The following is a 26,011-nucleotide window of genomic DNA, read 5'->3' as shown; positions in this document are numbered from 1 at the left end:
TGTCCATGTTGTAGCATGTGTCCATGTTGTAGCATGTGTCCATATTGTAGCATGTATCCATGTTGTACCATGTATCCATGTTGTAGCATGTGTCTGTGTTGTAGCATGTGTCCATCTTGCAGCACGTGCAGCACGTGTCCGTATTGTCACATGCATCCATGTTGTAGCATGTATCCATGTTGTAACATGTATCCGTGTTTCTTTCCTTTTCATGCCTGGATAATATTCCATTGTATGCATAGACCACATTTTGTTTCTCCATTCACCTGTTCAGGAGCATTTGTGTTGTTTCCGCTTTGGGGCTACTGTGAATACTGCTACCGTAAACATTCCTGCACAAGTATTTAAGTACCTGCTTTCAGTTATTTTGAATATATACCCAGAGGACTTGCTCCATCTTTACATCAATGACTCTCAATCCTGTCTATACTCTCTGGTAACCTAGAAGGGTTTAGAAAGAATTCCAGACAACCCACTCTAGACAAGTCCTACTCTAGACGAGTGAATTTGAATTTATTAGGGTGGGGCTAGGGAGCTGTACTTTTGGGTGTGATATTCTATAAATGTATATTAAACACTTAAAAATCTATTAAGTAATTTTAAAAATTTTAGTTATTTGTAAAGTTAAGAATAATGCTGACTATTTTTTCTGCCACTCAACAGGTATGGTCATATGACTTTCATGGTTTATTCTTTCTATTCCTTGCATTTAAAAAAAAAGTTTTATGGAAGTTTAATTTATACATCGTAACATGTACTCATTTTAAGTGTACAATTTACAGTGTACCTGGCATAGGTGCTCAGTATGTGTTTGTTGAAGGAACTGAGGGGGAAACAGCTGTTGGTGGTGACAGTGCTATCAGGTTTTCAGCATTTTCTTGACTTACATTGGTAAATTTTGCCAGATCTCGGGTCTTGCTAGATCTCTTGCCCATTTTAACTTTTTGAGGAACCTTCAAATGTTTTTCTGCTCCATTTTACATTCCTACCAGCAATGTACGAGGATCCTAATTTTTCCACATCTTCCCTAACGCTTGTAACTTTCCTTTGTTTGTTTCATTACAGCCATCCTATAACGTGTGTGAAGTGGTTTTGGTTTGCATTTTCCTAATGACTAATTGTGTTGAGTACCTTTTCTGATGCTTTGTGGCCATTCGTATGTCTTCTTTGGAAGGACGTCTGTTCAAGCCCTTTGCTCATATTTTAATTGGGTTATTTATCCTTTTGTGGTTGAGTTGTAAGGATTCTTTGTATATTCTGGACACTAGACTTCTATCAAATATATGATTTGCAAATATTTTCTCCTATTCTGTAGGTTGTCTTTTTAGAATGTTTTTTTTAAGAGCATAACTTGATACTCTATCTCTTTATTTCGTGTCCTTACGTGCCAAACACTTCTCGGTGAGGAACCAGATGGCAGGAGAACATGAAAACAGTTACAAAGGTCTCCCCATTCCTAGAGTTAAGATTTCCTGGCCGGGCGCGGTGGCTCAAGCCTGTAATCCCAGCACTTTGGGAGGCCGAGACGGGCGGATCAGGAGGTCAGGGGATCGAGACCATCCTGGCTAACACGGTGAAACCCCGTCTCTACTAAAAATACAAAAAACTAGCCGGGCGAGGTGGCGGGCGCCTGTAGTCCCAGCTACTCGGGAGGCTGAGGCAGGAGAATGGCGTGAACCCGGGAGGCGGAGCTTACAGTGAGCTGAGATCCGGTCACTGCACTCCAGCCCGGGCGACAGAGCGAGACTCCGTCTCAAAAAAAAAAAAAAAAAAAGATTTCCTTTTAATGTTAGGTTAGCGCAAGGTCTCGTAAATCCCTCAGTTTTGACAGACATGAGGAATTGAGGTTACCCAGGAACCCCAGGTGGCAGCTTGGAAACGGGGTCAAGCAGCAGCCCGGGGGGGGGGAAAGAAGAGTTTAGAAAACAAAGGGGTAGGAACTAAAGCGGAATATTGCTAGAAAACAGGATATCACAGTCTAGACCCCAAACTTTATTACCCGTTGCAATCACAACGGGATCTTTTTAATAAAAATACTGACACCTAGTTTCCATCCGCAGCTATTTGATTTCATTGGCATGGGTGCGACTTGAGCAATAGATTTATAAAAGCTCCCTGTGGATTCTAATGGGCGGCAAAGTTTGGGAACCACTGAGATTGGCAATGGAGCCGTCAAACCACAGGGATGAAGGCTGACGCTAAGCCAGACTTGGAGCCTCTTCTCTCAATGTGGGGTGGGGGTTGGAGCGGGAGGACTGCAGGAGGGGCAAGTCCCACAAGTCCAAGAAGCCAGAGAGGGAATCGAGTACATTTGAGAAGCTCTTTTTTGACACCCAAATGTCCTGAACGATCATGCTTTTCTCCAAAAGATGAGATACCTAATTTAATGAGCTTAAGACTGTATTACAAAGACTGCATCGGCCCATTGAGCTTGCCTGTTGGGATTTCTCCGTCTCAGGTCTCCATGTGGAAGAGGAGAAGCAGGAGATGGGAAGACGTTGTTTCAACCAACCACGTAATTCTATGTTGGCCTGTATCTGAGAGTGAAAACTTGTCGGTGGAAAGAGGAACAAAATACATTTTAACAAGGATCCAAAGTCAGAGTAATCTGAGGGCCCCATGAAATTGAGACACAACCTTGTTTAATTTTTTTTTTTTTTTTTTTTTTTGAGACCAAGTCTGACTCTGTTGCCCAGGCTGGAGTGCAATGGCACAATCTCGGCTCACCGCAGCCTCTGCCTCCCTGGTTCAAGCAATTCTCCTGCCTCAGCCTTCCAAGTACCTGGGATTACAGGCATATGCCACCATGCCTAATTTTTGTATTTTTGGGTTTTTCTGTTTGTTTGTTTGTTTTTTAGTAGAAATAGGGTTTTACCATGTTGGCCAGGCTGGTCTCGAACTCCTGACCTCAGGTGATCCACCCGCCTTGACCTTCCAAAATGCTGGGATTACAAGCATGAGCCACTGCACCTGGCCCAATCTTGTTTAATTTAAAAGTTGCTTCTGTAGGTCAAGATTTTGACATAGTTAACATTCCTAAGGTCTGCTGGAAAATCCAAGGGAATAGATCTCAACCTTTACTGAGCATCTGAATTACCTGTGGTGATTTTTTAAATGTAGCTGAAGTCTACAGGGATGGAGAGTAGATCAGTGGTTGCCTGGGGCTGGGGTAGGAACAGGATGTGACTGCAAATGGGTACAAGGATTCTTTTGGGGTGGTAGAAGTGTTCTAAAATTGGACCATGATGATGGTTGTACAACTCTGCTAATGTACTAAAAATCACTAAATTTTACACTGAAAATGAGCAAATGTTATGGTGTGTAAATTAAACTTCCCTAAAACTTTTTAAAAAGCAAGGAATAGAAAGGATAAACCATGAAAATCATACGACCACCCCTGTCAAGTGGCAGAAAAAATAGTCAGCATTATTCTTAACTTTACAAATAACTAAAATTTTTTAATCACTCATAGATTTTTAAGTGTTTAATATACATTTATAGAATATCACACCCAAAAGTACAGCTCCCTAGCCCCACCCTAATACATTCAAAATCACTTCTCTAGGCCAGGGTAGGACTTGTCTAGAGTAGGTTGCCTGGAATTCTTTCTAAACCCCTCCAGGTTACCAGAGAGTCTAGTCAGGATTGAGAGTCATTGATGTAAAACCACAACGATAATAAAATAAGTAAAGTATCCTTTTTATCACTTGATTTATCTCATTTTATTTTACCCCTAGTCATTGGGGATCTTGTCATAAATGAAAATTTTCTGCCAAAAAAAGTATCAGAATCATAGCAAGGGTAGTAATTTAGGTGCCATAAGTGAGACAGTAGGAAATTTATGAGTTTAACAAAGAGAGTAGAGTAACCAGCCTTAAAACAATCACACAGTGGGAATATCTGTCTCGGAATATCGGTCAGAATATACCTTCAGAAATCACACATCCCAACCATGTTCCAGGAAAGCATTCATTTCAAATACTCTGTTCCACTGAGCTCGTAAAGCATGAGAATATTGCAGAGGATAAGAACTGGGGAAGTGGAGAACGGAGAGACAGAGGGAGAGGGGGTCTTGTATTTCACTGTATACCAAGTTGTAATGCTTAAGATTTTGAACCACATACCTGTGTTAATTATTTTAATAAACAGAAATTATAATGTTTCATCTTCCAAAACACATCTCACAGGACTGCCTTTTACACTGGGAAAGATCCCATTAATTTACAATTCAACTGATGTGGGTTCAATCCTGATACACCAGAAAGTAAACTGAGGCAAAGGTGGATTATATTGCTCTTAGTCTTTCTTTTTATTTTTATACTTAGGGAGAGAGTTGGAATTTGAACTCCACCCACAGTAAGGTACAGTTTACTTAATGAGGAGGTAGATAGTGCAGTGGTTAAGGGTATAACTTGGAATAAAATAGATCTATGCTTAAGTTCTATTTCTATCCATAATTAAATATGAGACTTTGTCCATATTACTGAACCTCTGTTTCTGTAAGTAAGTGAGGTTTCTTAGCTTCTTCATAATTCAAATGGGGATGGAAAAATACAAGCTAAGAGGGTTGTTATAAAAATTGCATGAGATAATACACTCTGCAAATGCTTAGTCTAGGATCTAGCACACGGTACTAATCCTTATCTAGAATCGCATCTTTAAAGATGAAAATGGGTCCATGGTGAGAGATTTACTTAGACAAATTCCAGAAGTTAGATTTCTTAACACAGCCAGATCTGTCAGCGGAATGTACTGGCTTGGACCTCATTCGCACAATCATAGTTCTGGTACAAGCCCAGTTCCAGTTTGATCTCTAGCCTGGATTTCTTCTGGAAACACGCAGCGATGTCCAGACAAAATCACAACATCCTGTGCTTCAAGCTGCCAAGGCTGCCATTTTGCAGGAACAATAACCACTGAGCTCTGAAAGATGGGAGTGGGGAGCAGCAAAAAGGGAATCCGTCCACTGCACCTGGCTCTGGGACGTGTTTGTAAAAGCTTCATGTTCTGGACGGCAAAGTATCTGCTTTGGTACAAGGAGCTAGGAAAACAATTTCCTTAAAAACAAACAGATCCCAAGAGATCAACCGTTTGGAAAAATTCCTCTGAGATACTAACAGGCCCTGAATATAAACAGTAAGCAACTTTTTTAGCTAACAGTCATAATTCATATTGCCTCCAAACAAAACACATACACACCCCACAACACGTACACATCTCTGAAGAGTCATTATGATTCTGAAAATCGGGCAAAACACATTTCATTACTGCAACAGGACTCCCCTCTGAACCTTCTACTGACACAGCTACTGAATGTGTTCTCATTTCAGACACACTTAACAGATACTCTACCCTCCTTACAAGATCCTGACACTCTGCCCCCCTGAGAAAATACTTCTTTCCCACAGTTGCACATGAGAAAATTTTCCTCCGAGGTATTGTTAGAGAGAAATGAAATTTTAAAACATTCTTAGTCATTTGTGTTTGCTTTTCTTTTTATTTATTTATTTATTTTCTCATAGAGACGACGTCTTACTATGTAGCCCAGGCCGGTCTCGAACTCCTGAGCTCCAGGGATCTTCCCACCTTGGCCTCCCAAAGTTCTGGGATTACAGGTGTTAGCCACTATCCCTGGCCTGCTTTTCTTCTGCACTTCAAAGACACTCGATTAGCTACCTACCTAACATTGTGTTACGTGCTAAGGAGATGCAGGTTAATCAGACACAGTGCTTTCAAAGGCCCTGATGATCTTATTACAGAGATAAGTTTTGCACAGAAAAAAAGTCAATATAATGTGATAACTAGTAATAATAATTTTTAAGCTCTCATTCTGCGGCCAGCCCTTTACATACATGAGCACTTCACAATGACCCATGAACTAGTTATTACCCCCGTTTCCCAGATGTGCAAGCGGAGTCTTACAGCCTTGCATTTTTTGCAAGGTTACAATTGACAACTGAACTAAAATCCATTAACCATATAACTACCACCTGCATGACCTAAGAATGGTGTATTGGATCTCACGCCATTTCTAAATGCCAGGTACCTTGACAATATTTTCGCTTTTTCTAGATACCAGCTAGATCTGGATTAAGAATGTCAAGCTCATTGTTTGGAGTCAACACATAACAAAGGACTTGAGTCCAACACATAACAAAGGACCTGGGTCTCTCGCAGAGCCAGGAAACCCTCAGCCTGTGAGAGTGAACCGCCTCTCACAAAGTCATTAACTCAACTGCATGCTGGGGGAGGAAGCGTATTTTCCACACTGTTTGCCCTTCCACAGACCAGCTCTAGGCCTTGGCTATTTTTGTATTATGTTGAATACCAACATTCTCTGATTCCACTTGTCGAGGCATCTCTCTCTCTTCTCCTGCCGATCTCATCCCTAAATATCCTGGTCCAAGAAGCCTTCCTGGGTCACTCTATGATTGTGCAGCCACAGGCACTGAATACAGATTCCCACATTCTCTGCTCACCATTTACCATTTCTCCACCCTCAATGTCACAATTCTCTGACATCTTGAAATTCCAATCCTGGTGCAACTTTTGAACATTCTCCTGTCTCATCCAATTCAACACTGACCAGGCTTACTGGTATATTAAGTATACAGCCCAACACAAGGAAATATTTAATATATACTATTAGTTGAAATTCATATAGTAACTAAAGTTGCTCTTTTACACTTTGTAAAAACCAGAACGTCCCCTCCCAAAAAAAAGGAAAAAAAAATACAGTGATTAAAACTAGATTACACTGCAATTTTTCATTTCAATAAATGAAGAGCTATTTTAAAAATCAGAATTTGAGAAAATTTAAAAATCAGAATGATTCTGCTAATGAATCAGGTTGCCTGTATCTTAACATCTATACTAAGCATTTTTCATTATTTAAATTCAGAAAGAATATAACATATTGCTGAAGATTAAAAAACAGATTTTTAGAAAATGGCCTCACAATCTCATGCCCCTGATACAAAATGATTATTTTCTATAACTTTCTAGTATTTTATCAGCTTCATATTTAACATTATAGTACATACACAATTTGCCTTTTCTTCTCTGCCACATGTTGAATTGTCTTATTATAGTAATTTACTAATCTCTTCCATAGAATTGAATCTTTAGGCTGATGGAATGTTTTTGGTACCACAAATATTATCAAACAAGCTCGTGCATATGACATTCCCAATATGTTAGATGTTTTACCTAGGATAGATTTCCAGAAGTGCTATTACTGCATCAATAACTCATACATTTTTAATAGAGCATGGCTTTAATAAAAAATAAGGGCCGTGTGCAGTGGCTCACACCTGTAATCTCAGCACGTTGGGAGGCCGAGACGGGTGGATCACGAGGTCAGGGGTTCGAGACCAGCCTGACCAACATTTTGAAACCCCTTCTCAACTAAAAATACAAAATTAGCCGGCGTGGTTGCGCACGCCTGTAATCCCAGCTACTCAGGAGGCTGACGCAGCAGAATCGCTTGAACCCAGGAGGCGGAGGTTGCAATGAGTCGAGATCTCACCACTGCACTCCAGCCTGGGCGACAGAGACTTCGTTTCAAAAAAAAGTACCAGGTGCGGTCTTAGCTTCATTGCTATCATTCCAATTCCTACAAAAATGCAAAGGCTTCGCTGAAAGAAAGGGGTGCCATCTCCTGTAGATTTCTCCGAAGCCAAGTACCAGCTGGGCATTTTCACCGCTGATCTGAGTGAACCCAGCACGCAGGACTCACCTTCCCCTCGCCCGCTGCCCCTCTGCCTGCTGTTGTGAAGCGGCAGCACCTCCAGGGATGCGATGCCCGCGCTCTCCAGGATGAGCACGTCCACGCTCAGCCTCCCGGACAGCTGCTGGGGCCGCACGCTGACGCTGTGCTCGTACTTGCCCAGGCGCCTCTGCAGAAGCTCCTCGTAACTCAGGAAGAAGGCGGCTTTGTCCTTGCTGGGAATCACTGCAGAAGCTCTGAATATTTCAGTCCCCTTCTCTCTGTCCGGAAAAAAGAAAAGGACCCCAGGGAGGTTCAGAAGAGGATAGAGCCGGGTTCCCTCAGTCCCCACAGAGCACCAGTCACACCCTCCCAACCAGCCTGCCAGGGCGGCCCATGGGTGTGAGTGTGGATCCGGAGAAAGGAAAAATAAAAATTAATATTAGAAGAAGTGAAACCCGTGCTAGAGGTAGGTCACCAAGGGTCAAAGAATACCAACCAAGAGAGGATTCTAAGAATACTGTCCTACGTCTCCCTGAGACAGACCCAAGGGAGCAATGGGAAAGGACGTGGAGTGGGTGAACTGCTTGAAGAGAGAGCTTTGGAGTGAAGCTGTAAGTTGTGCTCTCCCTTTACAAGGATGGCCAATGAATCCTGGCATTTTACGTAACTTTAAAATAGCTAACATACTAGGTTTTCACATCTTGGTAAAGTTTGGTGGCTATGTTTAGCAGGAAAGGTAGGGAATAAAGGACTCCAAAGGTGATAAAAACACACTCCAGATGCTTTCAGTACTTGGAGTGAGGGTTCTCTTATTCAAAATGGTAGACTGATCACCAGAGGAATAAGTGGGAGTGGCAACCGTTAGTAGGTAAGACATTTCAAGAAGTTTCTAGAAGGCTTGGGATATTCAGTAGAGCAAGAATTTTATAGCTCAGAACATGCAGCAAAGGGGTGCAGCAAAGAAGATAACCCAGCTCTGTGGTAGAATCTGAGAGAGAGTGAAGGCTCTGAATTCAGGACACCACAAGATGGAAGGGAGAAGAGGGACCCAGTATAGAGAGGGTAATTCCAAGTCCAGTGTGAATGAATGACTAAGCTGATAGGCTTTCTATACTCCTCCTTCCCAGAACTGGAAAGAGACACAAGTATTGAAATGGAAAAGTTCGAGCACTGAGCAGGATGAATGAAAAGAGACTGACACTGAAACCCACCATTGTAAAACTTCAGAACATCACATAGAGAAAACATAAAAGGGATGTTACCTGATCCCATTAGATGTATCATCAATAATACTGGATGTTATAAGATATTGGAACAATGCCTCAAAGTTCGAAAGGAAAAGTATTTTGACCTTAAAGTCATACACAGCCAAAATATTAATCAAGATCTCAGAAAGTTTACTTCTCATGCACCGATTCTGAGAAAGTTACTTCAGAATATAACTTCTGCAAAGTAAAGGTGAAAGGCAAAAAAGAAGAAAATGTGGAATACACGAAATAAAAAAACCAACCCGGAAGAAAATGAAAAGAGATACCAGGGTAAAAGTTCTGCATCAAGGCTGAAAAGCAATGAAAGTATTTCATGGATATAAAGACATCCATGTTTTAACAGCTCTGAAATCAGAATGTCTCCCAATCAGTGATGTCTTTCAACTGCTGTTGGCCAGATATCAAGGGTGATAAGGATGCCACTGCTTGCAGAAACTTGGTCATAGCTGTTCATTTTGTTATGATTTGAAATGAGTTATGTGTGTTGCTAGATGTTATGTCATTTTATATCATAAGAAAAAACAAAAGCAATTAGAAACTCCAGGAAAAACAGAAACATATGTCATGATTCAACTAAACTAATCTGTAGTGTGACTCTGAACAATTGTGATAAAGACCACTTGGGATAAATCTACAGTCTAACAGAGTGAGGTTTGAATAACTTGCCACAGCAAGGGAGACCACATACCAGAGGCACCATGAGGTGACTCATCAAAGGAAGAGACAGGGCTATTACAGAATTAGGGGAAGGATGGAGTATAGGTTAAATTTAAATAGAGCAGGGTTTGGACAGTCTCAAAGCAAAGGCTGTGTGTAAAACCATCGTTTCAGCCTGGACTGACAAGCAGACTAAAGATTCACTGTGTCCTTAGAAACTATGACATTAAGATAAATGTGGAATTTTGTGCCTGAAAATCCCTTATATGAAGCTCTGGACCTTGGTTGTTTTTCTGTATCAAAGCGAACTCATGGCTCATGTCTTCCAGACAAAAGTGAGGCATTCCCTTGTCACTAATAAAATTTCCAACAGCAAAGTTTCTGGCAGTCTATAATTTTAGAGAACTAAATTTCTCAAAACAATGTCTTTTTATTCATGAGGAAAACCAGGTAACCAGGTTCATACCATTTTATCTAGATATAAAGATCAATTTTCTGCCAAGGGGATGAAGGCCTACACATTGGGCTGGTGGAGAGGAAAAAATAATCTTAGTGTACTAGGTGGCTCTGCATGCAGTTCATGTTATTTCCATAGTCATTAAAAAGCAATTGCTGTGTATTGGTTTCAATGTTTAGATTCAGTTTATAGACAAAAGAAAGAATAGAAGTATTACAAGTCAGAATCAAGATGTTAATAACTCAAACAATGATTAGGTAACATTCATGAAATGAGAAAGGAGAGACAGTGAAGGTTAGGAGAGGGAATATCATCATTTAAGATAGTAGGGATAGTCCAAGATAGTCTAAACACTGTTGGATTGATGGAAGAAGAAATAAAATAATAATATAAAAATCTGAATGCAGAGTAAAAGTAGGAATATTGTTAATTTGCCATATGCCCTTTCTTTATAGCAAAAAGTCAACAGATAATGTCTTATTTTTATCAAAAAAAAGTTTGAAGTATGACTATCATAATATTTAGAGTTAGAGAGGTAACTACACACACACACAAAAACTATGTACAGGCCAGGCATAGTGGCTCACACCTGTAATCCCAGTACTTTGAGAGGCTAAGGTGGGAGAACTGCTTGAGCCCAGAAGTTCAAGATCAGCCTGGGCAATATAGCAAGACCCCGTTTCTACAAAATCAATCAATCAATCAATCAATCAAAATTACCTGCACGTGGTGGTGCACACCTGTAATCCCAGCCACTTGGGAGGCTGAGGTGGGAGGATCACTTGGGTCCAGGAGGTGAGGCTGCAGTGAGCCATGATTGCACCACTGCACTCCAGCCTGGGCAACAGAGTGAGACCTCATGCAAAAAAAAAAAGGAAAACTACAAACTACATATAGAAATATTAGAAAGAGATATGTGTAGGAAGTGAGAATGAGGGATAGGTAAGGTAAAATTTTCCTTTTTATTACAAACACTTATCTACTATGTTATGCACCAGATATATTTATTATTTTGATAAAAAATAAAAAAGAAAGAAAAATACTTGGAGGAAAGTAAGACAACAAGAGGAGTAGGCAAAGGCATAGAAAACCTGACACTTTGCTAAAATGGGTTTTTAATTCCTTGATTAACCAATACTTACCCATTTTCTTCTGTGGTTTTATTCCTTTTCTCTTTTACCCTATCACCACTCTTCTTTGCTCTCTCTGTAATCTCGCCCTGATACACCTTGTCTCCAATAAGCCTGAAACACAAGAGACAGCTGTGCTACCAGCTTGCAGTTCCAAGACAAATTCAGACATGGATCTTATAACCATGACAACCCCAGGAAATATTTTTATTTGCCTCTTGGATGTGGAGAAAGAACGCATTCCAGACTAGGGCACTACCTTTGAATCATTCATTTTATTCTAGGGCAATTTTCAACAGGTCCATATAGCAAGACCCAACCCATGGTGCCTCTGTGATTCTCCAGGAGAAAAATCCCAAGATCTGCTCACACTTCCATGAAGACTCACGAACTAACATCTGACCTGGGCCAAAAATTAAATCCAACACCTACTCTGTTTTACATATCTTTACTTCTTGGCTCAGAGAAGGAGGAAAGATATCCAATCTAGCATATCAAAGGTTCTATGCTGCCTTGTCTTTCAGCCCTCAACTTCACCATGGAGGAGGAAGAGCCTCCTGAAAGCTCTTCCCAGATCTCCCTAAGTGAGGAAGGCCCTCTTGGTCTGACCTGCCATCTTTATCATATTTGCAACTGTCTGAAATTCATCTCATTTATTCTTTGTTCATTTATCTATTGACTGTTTCTCCCCACTGGAACTGGTGCAGCAGAGTGACGCTGTCTTTCTCAGAGAAGTGCACCAGTTTCCATGAAAAATACCTGGCCCATAATGGTCATTCATTTGTTGGAGGGGAGGAAGGAAAGAAAGAAAGAAGAAAAGAAAGAGGAAAGAAAGAAAGAAAAAAATTGAATAAAAAAGAGAAAATAGAAGGAAGGGAGAGAGAGAAGGAGGGAGGGATAGAGGAAGGAAGGAAGGAAGGAAGGAAGGAAGGAAGGAAGGAAGGAAGGGAAAAAGAGAAGAAGAAAAGGAATGAATGAATAAATGAACCAACCAATGAATTTGAACAAAAGAATCGACCTTCTGATCCATATACCACCTACCAGAATATAAATCCTCCCAGCTACAAGGCTGTGGACCTCACATCATCTCAGGCTCAACCTGACCACCCCACACAGAAATCTTCGACCCTGACCAGCGTGTCACCTACATAGTGAAGTTGGTGATGAAAGCTGCAGCTGGAATCTGCATCTGAAACTCAATGTCCTGGTCCTCAGAAGCTCTGTTCAGCATTCTACAGGAAACAGTAGTGAAGGCATAACGGGAAATGATGATAGACTTCACCGAGAATTCTGTCATCAAAGGTTTGGTTTTCTGTAGGAATGAAAACACACAGTATTATCGGTGATGCATGAAAGCATTTTGGTGGTAGGGGAATGTCTTTTTTTCTACAAGGGAAGTAATCTTCAGTTTGGGAGCCTTTGGCATGTGATTCCTATCTCCTTTCTTCATCTTGTCCTGATTTCCCCATTTTTAACTCCCTTCCTTTGTAAAACAACCTTGATTGTTTTGCATAAACAATTAGTAACACATAAACAAATCTTTTAACCTAACTTTAACAAGTGAACACAGTGAAGATGTCCAATTTTGCAGATAATACACATTCCTTAAATAGTTGAATCAATTATTGGAATTTTAGAAGTAAAGTATGTGCTGTATATAATACTCTTCTGTTATCACTTTTACATCACATTTACAGGACTACTGAAATGTTCCAAAAACCAGAACATGACTAACAAAAACCTCATGTTTTAAAATTACTTTCAATGTCCACCTAGAGAAACAATACACTAGAGCTTCCCTATCTGTATTACAGGCACATTACTGTGAAATAGGAATCAATACTGAACTCAGAAGAGTATCTGGAGAATTTAGAATCCAGAAAAAAAAAACGCCTAAGTCTGTGCTAACTAAATTTATCCCGATAAGAGCAGTAAGTAGAAGGTGCAAATGAAAAGCCTGTTAAAACTCTTCAGGGTTTTTTCTAGTCCTCACAACAGAGCTACATCTGGTGATAGCTCGTAGCAGAGGCCTGAAGAAGGAAGACAACATTTGTAAGGAAAGCCACAAGCCACTACTAACAAAGTGATTATCTAACTCCAGGAACTGGCCAAGCAATTGACAAGCATGCTACGGGCTGTGTCCTCCTAGAATGCACATGTTGAAGCCCTAACCCACTCTGGGAGGTGGTGGGGTTGGGGGGAAGGCAGTATTTGGAGATGAGTGCCTTTGGGGGAAATCAGATTTAGATGAGGTTATGAAGGTGGGGTCTCTATGATGGGATTAATGCCCTTAAGAGAGGAGACATAAGAGAGCTCTCTCTGTCTCTCTCTCTCTCCATGTGCATACATCAAGAAAGACCATGTGGGCACACATTGAGAAGGCAACCGTCTACAAGCCAGGACAAGAGCCCTCATCAAAAACCAAACCCTACAGAACCTGGGTCTTGGACTTTCAGCCTCTAGAACTGTGAGAAAATAAATGTATGTTGTTTAAGCCACATGGTCTATAGAATTTTGTTATGGAAGCCTGAGCAAGCTAAAACAAGACAATACCCCATGACAGTCTTGGGAGACATATGCAGTAGGTGTTTTATTCCCATTTCTTTTTTTTTTTTTTTTTAAAGACAATTCACTGTACACATTTTATTTACAGTTTTGTACACTGTCTTAATATGAATGGGACTGCTTTTCTACTTGAGCCATTTTTAACCAAAGCAAAATAACCTAAGTAATACAAAGTGTTAAAATACAGCATAAAGATACAAAAACAGACATACTAATTCTAGTTAGGAATGTAATTATGATGTTACATTTTTTATAATCCACAATTATGTTTAGGAAATCACACAAACATAGATCACTGATTTGAATGAAATGCATAAATTTGTAGCAAAGCTTTGTAGTTACAAAAAACAAAAAAAATTACCAAAGAATGCACAAAATTAATGTTTATTCCACCTTTGTGTCATATTCCTGAATCCTTCACCAATGTTACATGAGGAAAAAAACAAAAGCAAAACAAATGAAAAACTGAAATCAGAATCACTAATATTATCAAGTAGGGAAACAAATAAATTAAAATCTAGCAGCCATCAGCAAGAGTACAGCAAAGACAATGCTGTAAAAAGAAACAAAGAAAATTGCTAGAAAACTGTATGCATCATAATCTTTCAAACCAGCAAAATATGCTCCTGCATACAATGGAACAACAGAATTTTCTTTCCTGTAAAGTATAGTAATGCCAAGTTGTTTTTTGACTACTGTGGATAGGTAAAATCTGTATGTAATTAATGGTAATTCTACTGAAGTATTACAGAGTGGGCCAGGAACACATTTATGGATTCTGGGGATGTGTACTGTAATTCTTTGATTGGGATAGTGGAAACTTTAGCCAAAAAAAAAAAAAAAATGAACACAGAAGTACAAGACAAAGGCGAATGAGACTTCTCTTATATCTTAGTAACATTTAGATGGAAATCAAATTTAAATGCAGTCCACTCTGCTTTTTGAAGAGGCTTTGGTTCAGCTCCCAAATCTCGATTGCTTGACGCAGTCTCCTATGAGAATACTCAGAAGGTGTCTTCTTAAACAACAAACCTATTTTTAGTGGTGGAGCCGCTCTTAGTAGCTGTGTCTGCGTGGGACTGATAACCAATCACTATCTTTGGAGGAAGTCCTAACCTTTCCTTGTATACCCTCCCTATATGTGTAACAGCTTCTCTGTTTTCACATTCAGTAGTCCATATTGCTATCTTATCACCTTTAGCTCTAACATTAACAACAGCGCCACATACATCATCACTGTAGTCATCAAAAGATTCTCCAATAAGGCACAGCAGTGTCTCTAGCCAAAAGCGATCAAGGTCACTTCGTCTCTGCTGTTTGTTCAATGTAATTAGCCATCGTCCTCCCCGTTTGTTTTTCTCATCTTCCCACATAGGCTCAATACCATCCTTAAAAAGTGAGTAGTCACAGCCAGGCATTAAATTACTAGACAACTGGATATGGTTGTACAGAGCCCAAAAGTCTTCAACAGTATCAAACTTAGAGATCAGCCGCAGGTTTGCTTGCCAAGTTTTGCTTTTATCATTTTTAAAAAACCAGAGTGCCCATCTGTTCTGTAGAGGATGTTTAATATAGTGTTCTGGGTTAGCAACCTCCTGATTAGATTCCGTTTTCTCCTCTTCTGTAGTTGGGGGATTAGGAGTAGGGGTGGTTTCCGGTTCGACAGTCGCCATCTTAGATCGATCTCTTTATTCCCATTTCATAGATGGAGGGAAGTCAAGCTTAATAAGGGCACATATTGGTCCATGCCAGCAAGTAATGGATGTGGAACTTGAACTTAATCCCACTTACTTCAAAGTCTGCACTGGCCACTATTATGCAAGACTGTCTGGCTGCCCTCTGCAGACATATCCTACTCATCATTGTGTGCTCAACCCCTATCCTGGTCCTGGGCACACAAAGGCTCTCAGAACATGTTGAATGCAACTGGCTTACTCTGATAAGATTCTACTCTCTCCTTCAGGAACTATGACCTAATTGGGCAAAGTTTATTTCAACCCTCATGTGCTTTATTAATTTATTTACAGTCCTAGGCCTGTTTACAAAACAGATATAAGGTTGTGACCTATTGCTATCAAAGACATATTCCTGCTGTGACATACAAAGGTCATCACAAACCTTGCTTCAAAAAGGTTACTACAGAGGGTTATTCTATTTAAACAAATACGTACTCAAAATGTTTGTGTCAAATCATGATCTACATGCAAACCACCAAAACCTTGAGAGATATTTTCTATGATGTATTAGAGAAGTGACTATAAATATCAAGCACACCAACTGGGCGCGCTGCTCACACCTGTAGCCCCAGCACTTTGGGAGGCCAACCACTTTGATGTGCCAAGGTGGACAGATCATGTGAGTTCAGGAGTTCAAGACTAGTCTGGCCAACATGGTGAAACCATGTCTTTACTAAAAATACAAAAATTAGCTGCGTGTGATGGTGCGTGACTGTAATCCCAGCTACTTAGGTAGCTGAGGCAGGAGAATTGCTTGAAGCAGGGAGGCAAAGGTTGCAGTGAGCCAAGATTGTGCCACTGCACTCCAGCCTGGGTGACAGATCAAGACCCTGTCACAGGAAAAAATATATATATATATGTACATATATATGTGTGTATATATACGTATATATACATGTTATATACACATAATATATATATACACATATATACACACACACACACACACATATATATATATATCAAGCACACTTGAGGATGGACTCGAACACCCACAAGACAGGGAGCTGCAAGGGTCGGAGCCAAGCACATGAGCAAGGGGAGAGAATGAGCAAGCACTCCATGCAAAGGTGTCAGGGCTGTTCATCTTCGTGGCAGATTATGCAAGAACTTCCAGTCTTGGTAACTCAAAAAAGCCAAAGACAAATGGAACAGCTTAAGGAAAATGTGAAGGGGATGTGCATCTTTCCTAAAGAGACAGAAGGGATAAACATTTACAGTTCATTTAAGTAATGATTAAGTTTAAAAACAATCTGAGCATAGTTGAAAGATTTTTGCTTAAAAGAGGAAAAGAAAGCTTCCAGTTTAGTTTGAGAAGGAATTATTTCAAAGTAGCACTTCTCAAAAGTGTGGTCCTCGGACTAGCAGCATCACCATCACCTGGAAACTTGCTAGAGATTCCCAGACTCCATCCAAATACACAGAATCTGAAACTCAGAGGGTGGGCCCGGCAAGCTGCGGCTTAACGAGCCCTTCAGGTCATTCTAATGCCTGATCAAGTTTGAGACTGACTCTTTTAAGTAATTGAACTTTACAATATATATTTCTTCATCTGCAAGTGAAGAGGGCTTGAATAAATCACCAAAATTACATGCACATCCGTGACCCACAGATTTAAGGCAAAGCTGAAACTGAGGAATAAAACCTTCGGGTTTAGGAAATCATGTCTGAATTGAGAAGGTGGACTATACAGTATCATTTTATGGAAATCTAGTCTCTTCAGGACAAAATCTGTCTCTCTCCTCCAAAGCGATTAGGATTAAAAAAGAGACTCCAACATGTAGCTTTACCAAAATTTTCTGTTAAAAGATCTCATTAAAAACATTTCTTACATTTCAGTAAAGGCAATGAGGATTAGGCTGGGAATAGTAATGATAATGATCTTAACAACACGACAACCTGTAGGGGTTTTTTTAAAGTTAAAATTTGTATCTCGTTATCTTTCAAAAAAAAAAACCCCAAGGTTAATAAGACCATGAATTGAGATGAAGTGTTTACTTTGATCTGTGTTATTTCCGGAAAGAGGTTTTCTTTCTAAATTATCCATGATTAAATATATGCTTTTATCTCAAATGTAAGCTGGTATATAAGAAATGCCCCATGCCTGTGATCTTGTGAATTTGCAAAGTATCTAAAATACCATCGCACACAGCTCTGATTTCTATAGATGCATTGGAAAGTAAATAGGAATCAACGCATTATGAAAAAATCCTACGAACTCGGTATGTTCTAGCTTGATCATTCTCTGCTTTATTTAAAATTTAAACTAGTGTTTTAAAAATTATCAAGTAACATATGCACATGGTAAAAACTTCTAATTATGCTGAATATAAAATGAAAATAGCAGTCTCCCTCCCACCCCAGATTCACAGTTCCATTTCTCAGAGACAATGTTTGACAACTTTTGTATATCCTTCCATAAATATATACTGTACTAATTTGCTTAATCTCACCTAGTGATATAGTTAGTTCATCTTTCTTTATCTGTGTTTTAGCTATCTCATGCTGCTTAACAAGTCACTCTAAAACTCAGTGGTTTCAAACAGCAGCAATCCTTGTGTTTTCTCTCAGGGTTTCTGCGGGTCATGAATTCCCGAAGTGCTTGGCTGGGAGGTCTGGCTTCTCTACAAAGGGTGGCTGAAGCTGGAATTGTGAGTTGCTGAGGCAGCCAAGGCTGGCATCTCTCCATCTCATGCTGTCCCTCAGTCCCCTCTATATAGTCCTTCCAAATGGGTGAGAGTAGATGAACTCACATCATGGGCCACTGCACATGAGTCAGGCTGGTCACCTGGTAGCCACAGGCTCTACTGGTCACCTGGTAGCTTTCTCAACAGCAAGGTGGAAGCTAGATGCCCTGTCACGCACTGACCTCAAAAATCACAATGCCTTACTTCTATCATACTCTACTGGTCAAAGCAGGCACAAAGGCACACTCAGTTTCAAAGGCGGAGGGCACAGGCCCCCATCTCCATGGGAGGAATGGCACGTCCAAGTCGCCATCTTTGGAAAATGCAATCTGCCACTGAACAAAAAATATCTACCTCCTTCCTTTTTAAAAATAGCTGCATAGTATTACATTTTGTGGATACATTAAATTTTAGTTAACCAGTTCCCCCATCATCCATCATCCATTTGTAATCATTTTTCATCATTTTTGGAAAGTCCTTTCAGATGTCCCTGCTCTCTCATTCATCTGTAGCAGGAGTAGGCAAGCTATGTCAGGCAGGCCACACTGTTTTGTAAATAAAGTTTTATTGAAACACAGCCACATCCATTCATTTACATACTGTCTATGATTGCTTTTCTGCTACAATCGCAGGAAAAACATGGAGAATAACTCAGCTGAGCCCAGCTGCTCCTGCCAAGGAGCCCGGCTCATGAAGGAAGCTGCACTGCCCGCTCCAGAGCAGCTATCTGCCACCTGAACACCCCAGAGCAACCTCCAGCAACACCACAGGCCAGAAGAATCACCAAGCTGAGCCCTATTCAAATTCTTCCCCACCAAATGATGTGATAAAATGGTTGTTGCTCTAAGCCACTGAACTTTGTGGAAAAACTGGAACACCTGTCTAGTCTCTGAAGACATTTGAGTTTGCAACCCCACTTCATTGTGATTTGCTGGTGAGTGAAATTTATTTTATTCATTATTTCCAACTCTATGTCATTTCTGATCTTTACACACTTTGTTATATTTTGTAAACTAGACTTTCAGCATATTAAAAATATCCTTGAAAATTTTTTGGAAAAGTTAAATTATGAAGATAAACTGTAAAGACAAAGAGCTTCTGAAATCTAAACTCTTCACTTTTCCAGTCTAGGCCAAAGTCATTTACTGTGTGACTTTGCCAGATCACACAGGTAAAAGGTAGTCAATCCCCAACAGCCATTCAAAGCCCCAATTTCCAGTCCTCCCTCTTTCAAAAAAGAACATAGAGACCACTTGGCTAATTTCAAGGCTTTTCGCAGTGATAACTGTTTGATAACCCATAAAATATAGAACTCCAAAGGTATACTAAATATAATTCAGTCTTTGGTGCTAATTCAAAAGTTACTTGTGAACCTCAGTTATCATCCATTAAATTGTACACATTGAAGATAGAGGACATTAAACTGAATGTATTCTCTGAACTGTAGTCATATTCTGACACTTCAAAAATTCTTCTGGTCAACTTATCATGTAATTCTTTTACATAAAAGTAGAATACTAGTCGGGGGAGAGTATTAAGTTTACATCTTAAATAAGCAGAAGTTTACAGCTTTAGCTGCACAGTGTTCCAAGTAAAATTTAGCTCCTTCTGCTAATAGTTCTTGCTCAGTAGTATTTTAAAAATAGATCAAAATCTTCTTCACTGGGTATGCTTGAGACTATTTTTAATGTCGTGCTGATTTGTTCTTATTTATGAGATAAGAAATAATTTCATTAAATTTAAAATGTGAAAATTAGAAGATACCTGGCAATATTAAGTTTATTACAGTATCTTCTTATACCTTAAATTAAGTGTAAAGATTTAGTAGAATTTTCCATAATATTACATCAAGAACATGAAGCTTAGTTTATGGGCCCAAGAGACAGGCTGAAAAAAGGTTCAAGAAACTATTTTAGTTTTTGTGCTTCTGCCCAGCTACAATTCTCCCAGGAGCCCCTGCTGTAACTGACATACCACAGCCTGGCCCTTCTGTTACAGTTCCCTTGGTGCAGAATCTACTAGATTCAATTAGGCACAAGTCTATCCCCTTCCCAGTTACCAACTCTTACCCCTGCCCTGGTAGATTATGGGATTATAAACACAGAGAACAGAAGCCATGACTACTACTTATTCCTGTTGCCTTCCGCTTCCCGTTCCCCTTCCCCTTCCCCTTCCCTTCTCCCTCCACCTTCTTCTCCTCCTTCTCTTTCTTCTTTCTTCTTCTTCCATCTTTCTTCTTTATTCTTCCTCCTTTCTTCATCCTCCTTCTCCTTCTTCTTCTTTCTTCTTCCTTCTTTCTTCTTCTTTCCCTTCCCCTCCTCCTCCTCCTCTTCCTTCTTCTTCTTTGCATTAGAAAGAGTTTCTATTTAGATCATGAGATATAATAGTGCTTAACACAGTGTTCTTTTTTTACCTACAGCTCTCAAGATAGAGGAAAACTATATATGAAATTTAATCTTTTATGTCTAAAAAGATAGGGGATATAGGAATGGGTGAATGGATAGATGGATGGATGGATGGATAGATAGATAGATAGATAGATAGATAGATAGATAGATAGATAGATACCTTGGCTATAAGACCTTCCAGATAGATAGATAGATAGATAGATAGATAGATAGATAGATACCTTGACTATAAGACCTTCCAGTGTTGAGAAGAAAGATAAATCAGTGAAGTCTGCAAAAGTAAGAAAAGGTTTTAAAACAGATGTAGTATTTACATGTGGTGAAAGAACAGAAAGAACATTCTAAGAACACGGAAGACATGGAAATGGAAATGAATCACAGCACATTCCCAAATCAATGACTAGAAAGGAGAGCATGCTGTGAGAAGAATATTGGACAGGCAGGTAACACAGGAAATGGCCAACACTAAAAACCAAGCGAGGCCTTTGCATGGCAGAGGCTCATGAAAATGTGTCATGAAAGGAAGGATATAAAACAGTGGCCTCACTTTTTCCCAGTACACGGTTCTTAAAAGTCCAACATGCTTTCCATATTTCTATTTAAGGCAGAACTTTGTTTTGGGATGTCCGCTGGAAAATAGCGGCAAAAAAAATCTTCCTGTGACATAAGATAATTTCTTCATTACTTTTTCCTACAAAGGCAATACAGATGGAAAAGTCATTTGAGGCAAGGAGTGTCTTAATTGCTCAAGGGACCCAAGCTTTGGGTATGACTCATGTGAGGCACTTAAAATCAAGCCACCCGAGGACGTCCTGAGTCACCCAAGATGCCATCTGGAAATGTGGTGGAGGAACGGTTGGGACAGCCTTTGCCAGCACTCAGGCCACAGCGCCTCTTCCTAGAATATTAACCTTTCATTGTTTTCTTTCAGTCTAGCCATTCTTTAGCAACCATTAGAAGTCATTATGGAGGTGGGAGAGAACTCTAGAAATCATCTAACTTTGCTCTCCTTGGTTTTAGAGAGAAGGCTGGAGTGTGGCAGTTGGTTGACTCCACACACCAAATCTCTACTAACCCTTAATGCTTCTCCTTTCTAAGAAAAACAATACAGGGCCAGGCGTGGTGGTTCACGCCTATAATCCCAACACTTTGGGAGACTGAGGTTGGTGGATCACCTGAGGTCAGGAGTTTGAGACCAGCCTGGCCAACATGGTGAAATCCCATCTCTACTAAAAATGCAAAAAATTAGCCGGGTGTGGTGACAGGAACCCGTAATCCCAGCTACTCAGGAGGCTAAGGCAGGAGAATCACTTGAACCTGGGAAGAGAAGGTTGCAGTGAGCCGAGATCATGCCATTGCACTCCAGCCTGGGTGACAGGGGCAAAACTCCATCTCAAAAAAAAAAAAAAAAAAAAAATACACCCCATGTTGTTTTTGAATGAAACAGGAGACAAAGGCACTTCCCCGACTGCTGGATTTACCACCTCAGGGAAATCATTTTACCCCTCTGTAGACAGGAAATGGCATCGGTTCTGAATCACCTATTTGTGCTCATAAAGTCTACTTAGTGATATTTCATTATATTTAGAGGAGAAGGAAAACAAAATGCCATTTTTATTATTGTATAAGAAAGACGCCCCCCCCGCCACCCCATTCCATGCACTTCCTGAACAGGAGGCCCCACAATGGTCAGAGCTGGGCACAGGCACAGACACACATAGGACTAGTCCTCAGTGAGGTATGACGCCCAGAGTCATGCTACCTGCTGTATTGATGACTAGTCCTCAGTGAGGTATGACGCCCAGAGTCATGCTACCTGCTGTATTGATGACTAGTCCTCAGTGAGGTATGACGCCCAGAGTCATGCTACCTGCTGTATTGATGACTAGTCCTCAGTGAGGTATGACGCCCAGAGTCATGCTACCTGCTGTATTGATGACTAGTCCTCAGTGAGGTATGACGCCCAGAGTCATGCTACCTGCTGTATTGATGACTAGTCCTCAGTGAGGTATGACGCCCAGAGTCATGCTACCTGCTGTATTGATCATATTTTCTTGTTGTCTATATTCTTGACGCTCTGGCATTTGGGGCTTTGATCCTGGAAAGATCGTCCCTCCCAGGGCTGGCTCCTTCCTAGGAACAGCAGACAACCCTGCTGCAAGCACACCTTTGATACATAAACCGACCAATCCAGAGCCACACATCCAACCATCTCCCATAACAAACTCACACACCTCGGCTGGGTGCGGTGGCTCACGCCTGTATTCCCAGCACTTTGGGAGGGCAGGGCAGGTGAATCACCCGAGGTCAGGAGTTTGAGACCAGCCTGGCCAACATGGCAAAACCCATCTCTACTGAAAATGTGAACATTAGCCCAGCGCAGTGATGTGCGCCTGTAATCCCAGGTACTCAGGAGGCCTCTAATCCCAGGTACTCGGGAGACTGAGGCACGAGACTCACTTGAACCCAGGAGGTGGAGGTTGCAGTGAACCGAGATCATGCCACTACACTCCAGCCTGGGTCACAGAGTGAGTCTCTGTCTCAAAAAAATAATGATAATAAAAAATAAAACTCATATACAAAGCCAATACTCCTCCTATCCTAAATCTCTCCAGGACGAAGTACCTGACAACTAGGGACCATCCCTACAGCCAATCCTAAACCTCCTCAGCCTACCTACTACCCACCTTGCCCATTGCTTCCCATGAAAACCCCAATGTAGGCTCTGAGACACACACTTTCCTCTGCACCTTCTGCTTCTGGCCCACCCTGGCGCCTCCCCATGTGCCCTGGCATGGCATGGCATGCTGCCGCCCCTGCCTCCAGGGATCTGTGAGTATGAAATTCCTCCTTCACGCCAGTCATTTCTGTGTCTGTGTATCTTACCACACTCGATAGAAACAAACGCTAGCTCAAACTGTAGAACACCAGCTGCAAAGCAGACACCAAGACAGACCCTGCAGTCAGGAGGTTAAATGACGGCAGAGAATCATGTTCGGAAACCCAGGCCAGGATCCGTTCTGAGCCCGGTAAAATTTAAAATGTATATGCACTTTGAATCAGTAATCCTCCTATTGAAAATAAAAGTCATACAATTAAAAGTACCCGCATAAAAGAAGAAATGAAAGTGTTTTTTGAAGCATTGTATACAGGGTGAAAAAACCTGGAAATAAATTGAGAGTTCATCAATAGCAGAATGTTTAGTAAATTATAATATATATAAATATAAATAGAGATTTAAATACATACAACTGAGAGGCCCATCTGGTGTATTAGTTAAGAGCATGGACTCAGACACTGAACTGCACTCAGATCCTGGCTCTACCACCTCTTCCCAGCTGTGTCATCTTAGGAAAGTTACTCACTCTCTCTGACTCCATCTTTTCATCTGTAAAATGCCTCAAGTACTTGTTATAAGAGTAATTGAGGGGCGGGCACAGTGGCTCACGCCTGTAATCCCAGCACTTTGGGAGGCCAAGGCGGGGGGATCATCTGAGGTCAGGAGTTCAAGACCAACCTGGCCAACATGGTGAAACCCCATCTCTACTAAAAATACAAAAATTAGCCAAGTGTGGTGGCGCATGCCTGTAATCCCAGCTACTTGGGAGACTGAGGCAGGAGGATCTCTTGAACCCGGGAGGCAGAGGTCGCAGTGAGCCGAGATCACGCCACTGCACTCCAGCCTGGGCGACAAGAGTGAGACTCCGTAAGCATTCAGTCGACATGAGCTGTCACATGCACCCATGGTTTTAGAGCAATGATCAGAGGTTTCCTGTGTGCAAATGTACCTCGGGTTCCCCTGCTGCATTCTGTTTCTCAGTGGTACTTGTCATTGTCTCAATTATCAGTATGCTTACAATTTACATGTATCTACATATTGCTGGGAGGCTATTCTCCATGAATCTCTGGTGTTTCTGCACAATTTGCAAACAGAGACTCTAGCTGCCTTTGCTGGAAACTACCTTTACATTACAAACGTATAGTGAACAGCCTCAGAAGACAGGCTCCCCCTTCAGGGAAGAAGACAGATTGGCTTAATGTGCAGAATAATACAGAAAATATCTCCCTTGAGGAGCAAAGCCCAGGCAGGCTTAGTGCTCATTATTAAAGAGTCAAGTTCCCTAAGTTAAGGGCTCCTTTCACACAATGCAAACCCACTGCATGGCAGGTGTCATCTGGCCATCTCCATCACCTTCTGGGAACTGGGCTGGGGGAATGGCACACATGCTTTGACTACTGCTATTACTGTGAGTAATAAATTGCCCTTTGTCTCTGACCCAGGAGTCTCCTGTTTTCTGCTAGCATCCATGAAATGGTAACAAACTAGCTTATTAGCTTGTAAGTAGCTTTAATCTCAGCCCCTTAACAATTCTTGACATGCTTATGTACATATATGATTGTCTAGGATTATGTGAACATGGAGAACACGTGAAAGAAGGAATACTAGGCTAATGAATTTGGGGTAACAGGAGGCAAGATTGGGAGGATCAGAAGAAGGAAAGGAGATAAGAAAGCCAAACAAAAAATTTTTTTTTGAAATCCAAAATCTCAATCCAAACAAAGATGGTCATGATTGTGATATTGGTAATGACAAGAAATCTGAATTCACTCAAATACCAGCCAGGTGCAGAGAGAGCTAGGATAAATGCCTCAGCAGAGTCTAAAGGCATGTCTCTACATTTTGATATTTCGCTCCACGCACAGTAGTAAGGAAGAACTGAGGTCGTTTCAAATAAGCTCTTAGAGTTACTGACCATTTGCCCAAGTCCCAATCTCTTAGCCTCCAGCATGCATTGAGAGCCTGTCCAACTTTCGTCACGTGATGCTTTAGCCTACAAATGTGAATTCTTTGGTTGCTTTAGTTGTTTACTTCACAACAAAGCTCTTATTTCCTGGGTAAGGATGTCAGAAAAATAAATAAAAGTTATATTTAGACTTTAAAAAAAATAAGCCTGCAAAGACCTTTGTGTTTATAGTCCTACCAAAATAATCAGGTCTCCTTCCAGAAAAAAGAAAAACAAAAATCCACTTAAAGAAAGCCTTATAGAAGACTCAGCTATGCTGCTTCATCTCAGAATTTTTCTACAAGCAACTTTATATGTTTTGGAGGACCTGCACGCAAAGTGGATACCTGGTTCAAAATAAATAGAAGAATGAGGGAATGGACTTCCAAGATGCACCATGAATATACCTACCAGCCTCTGCAACAGCCTGACTTGCCTTGGGACCCTGAGTCCATCCTGTAAAAAAGAAGAGACTGTTAAAAGGGTGATCTAAAAAAAAGAGAAGAGACATGAAATATGATTGTGAGGTCATTCTTACATGAGTTATACAAGGGGGTTAAACCCTATTCAGATTCACCAAAAGCCCTATCTGTCCTGAAAAGCAGTTT

At 40.8% G+C, this 26,011-nt stretch overlaps 2 protein-coding genes across 2 annotated transcripts in view; both read right to left on the bottom strand.

The window, feature by feature from the left end:
- ITIH5 (inter-alpha-trypsin inhibitor heavy chain 5) overlaps window positions 1-26,011 on the bottom strand; it is a 102,035-nt gene that overhangs the window by 64,476 nt on the left and 11,548 nt on the right. Inside the window, exons 2-5 of the mRNA XM_033208420.1 lie at window positions 25,815-25,859; window positions 12,372-12,535; window positions 11,236-11,337; window positions 7,739-7,989 (exon numbers count right to left, since the gene is read on the bottom strand). Of these exons, the coding sequence (XP_033064311.1) occupies window positions 7,739-7,989; window positions 11,236-11,337; window positions 12,372-12,535; window positions 25,815-25,859 (562 nt within the window). The remainder of the gene's footprint in view (window positions 1-7,738; window positions 7,990-11,235; window positions 11,338-12,371; window positions 12,536-25,814; window positions 25,860-26,011) is intronic.
- LOC117081994 (eukaryotic translation initiation factor 4E) lies at window positions 13,844-15,475 on the bottom strand. Its single transcript, XM_033208421.1, has one exon. It carries the CDS (start codon window positions 15,459-15,461, stop codon window positions 14,808-14,810), a length of 654 nt encoding a protein of 217 aa, XP_033064312.1. The 5' UTR covers window positions 15,462-15,475; the 3' UTR covers window positions 13,844-14,807.

Source organism: Trachypithecus francoisi, unplaced genomic scaffold (assembly GCF_009764315.1).
Source record: "Trachypithecus francoisi isolate TF-2019V2 unplaced genomic scaffold, Tfra_2.0 Lachesis_group9, whole genome shotgun sequence".
In the NCBI taxonomy this organism is placed as follows: domain Eukaryota; kingdom Metazoa; phylum Chordata; class Mammalia; order Primates; family Cercopithecidae; genus Trachypithecus; species Trachypithecus francoisi.
Note: the sequence above shows the minus strand (reverse complement) of the source record. Positions and strands in the feature narration are given on the sequence as shown.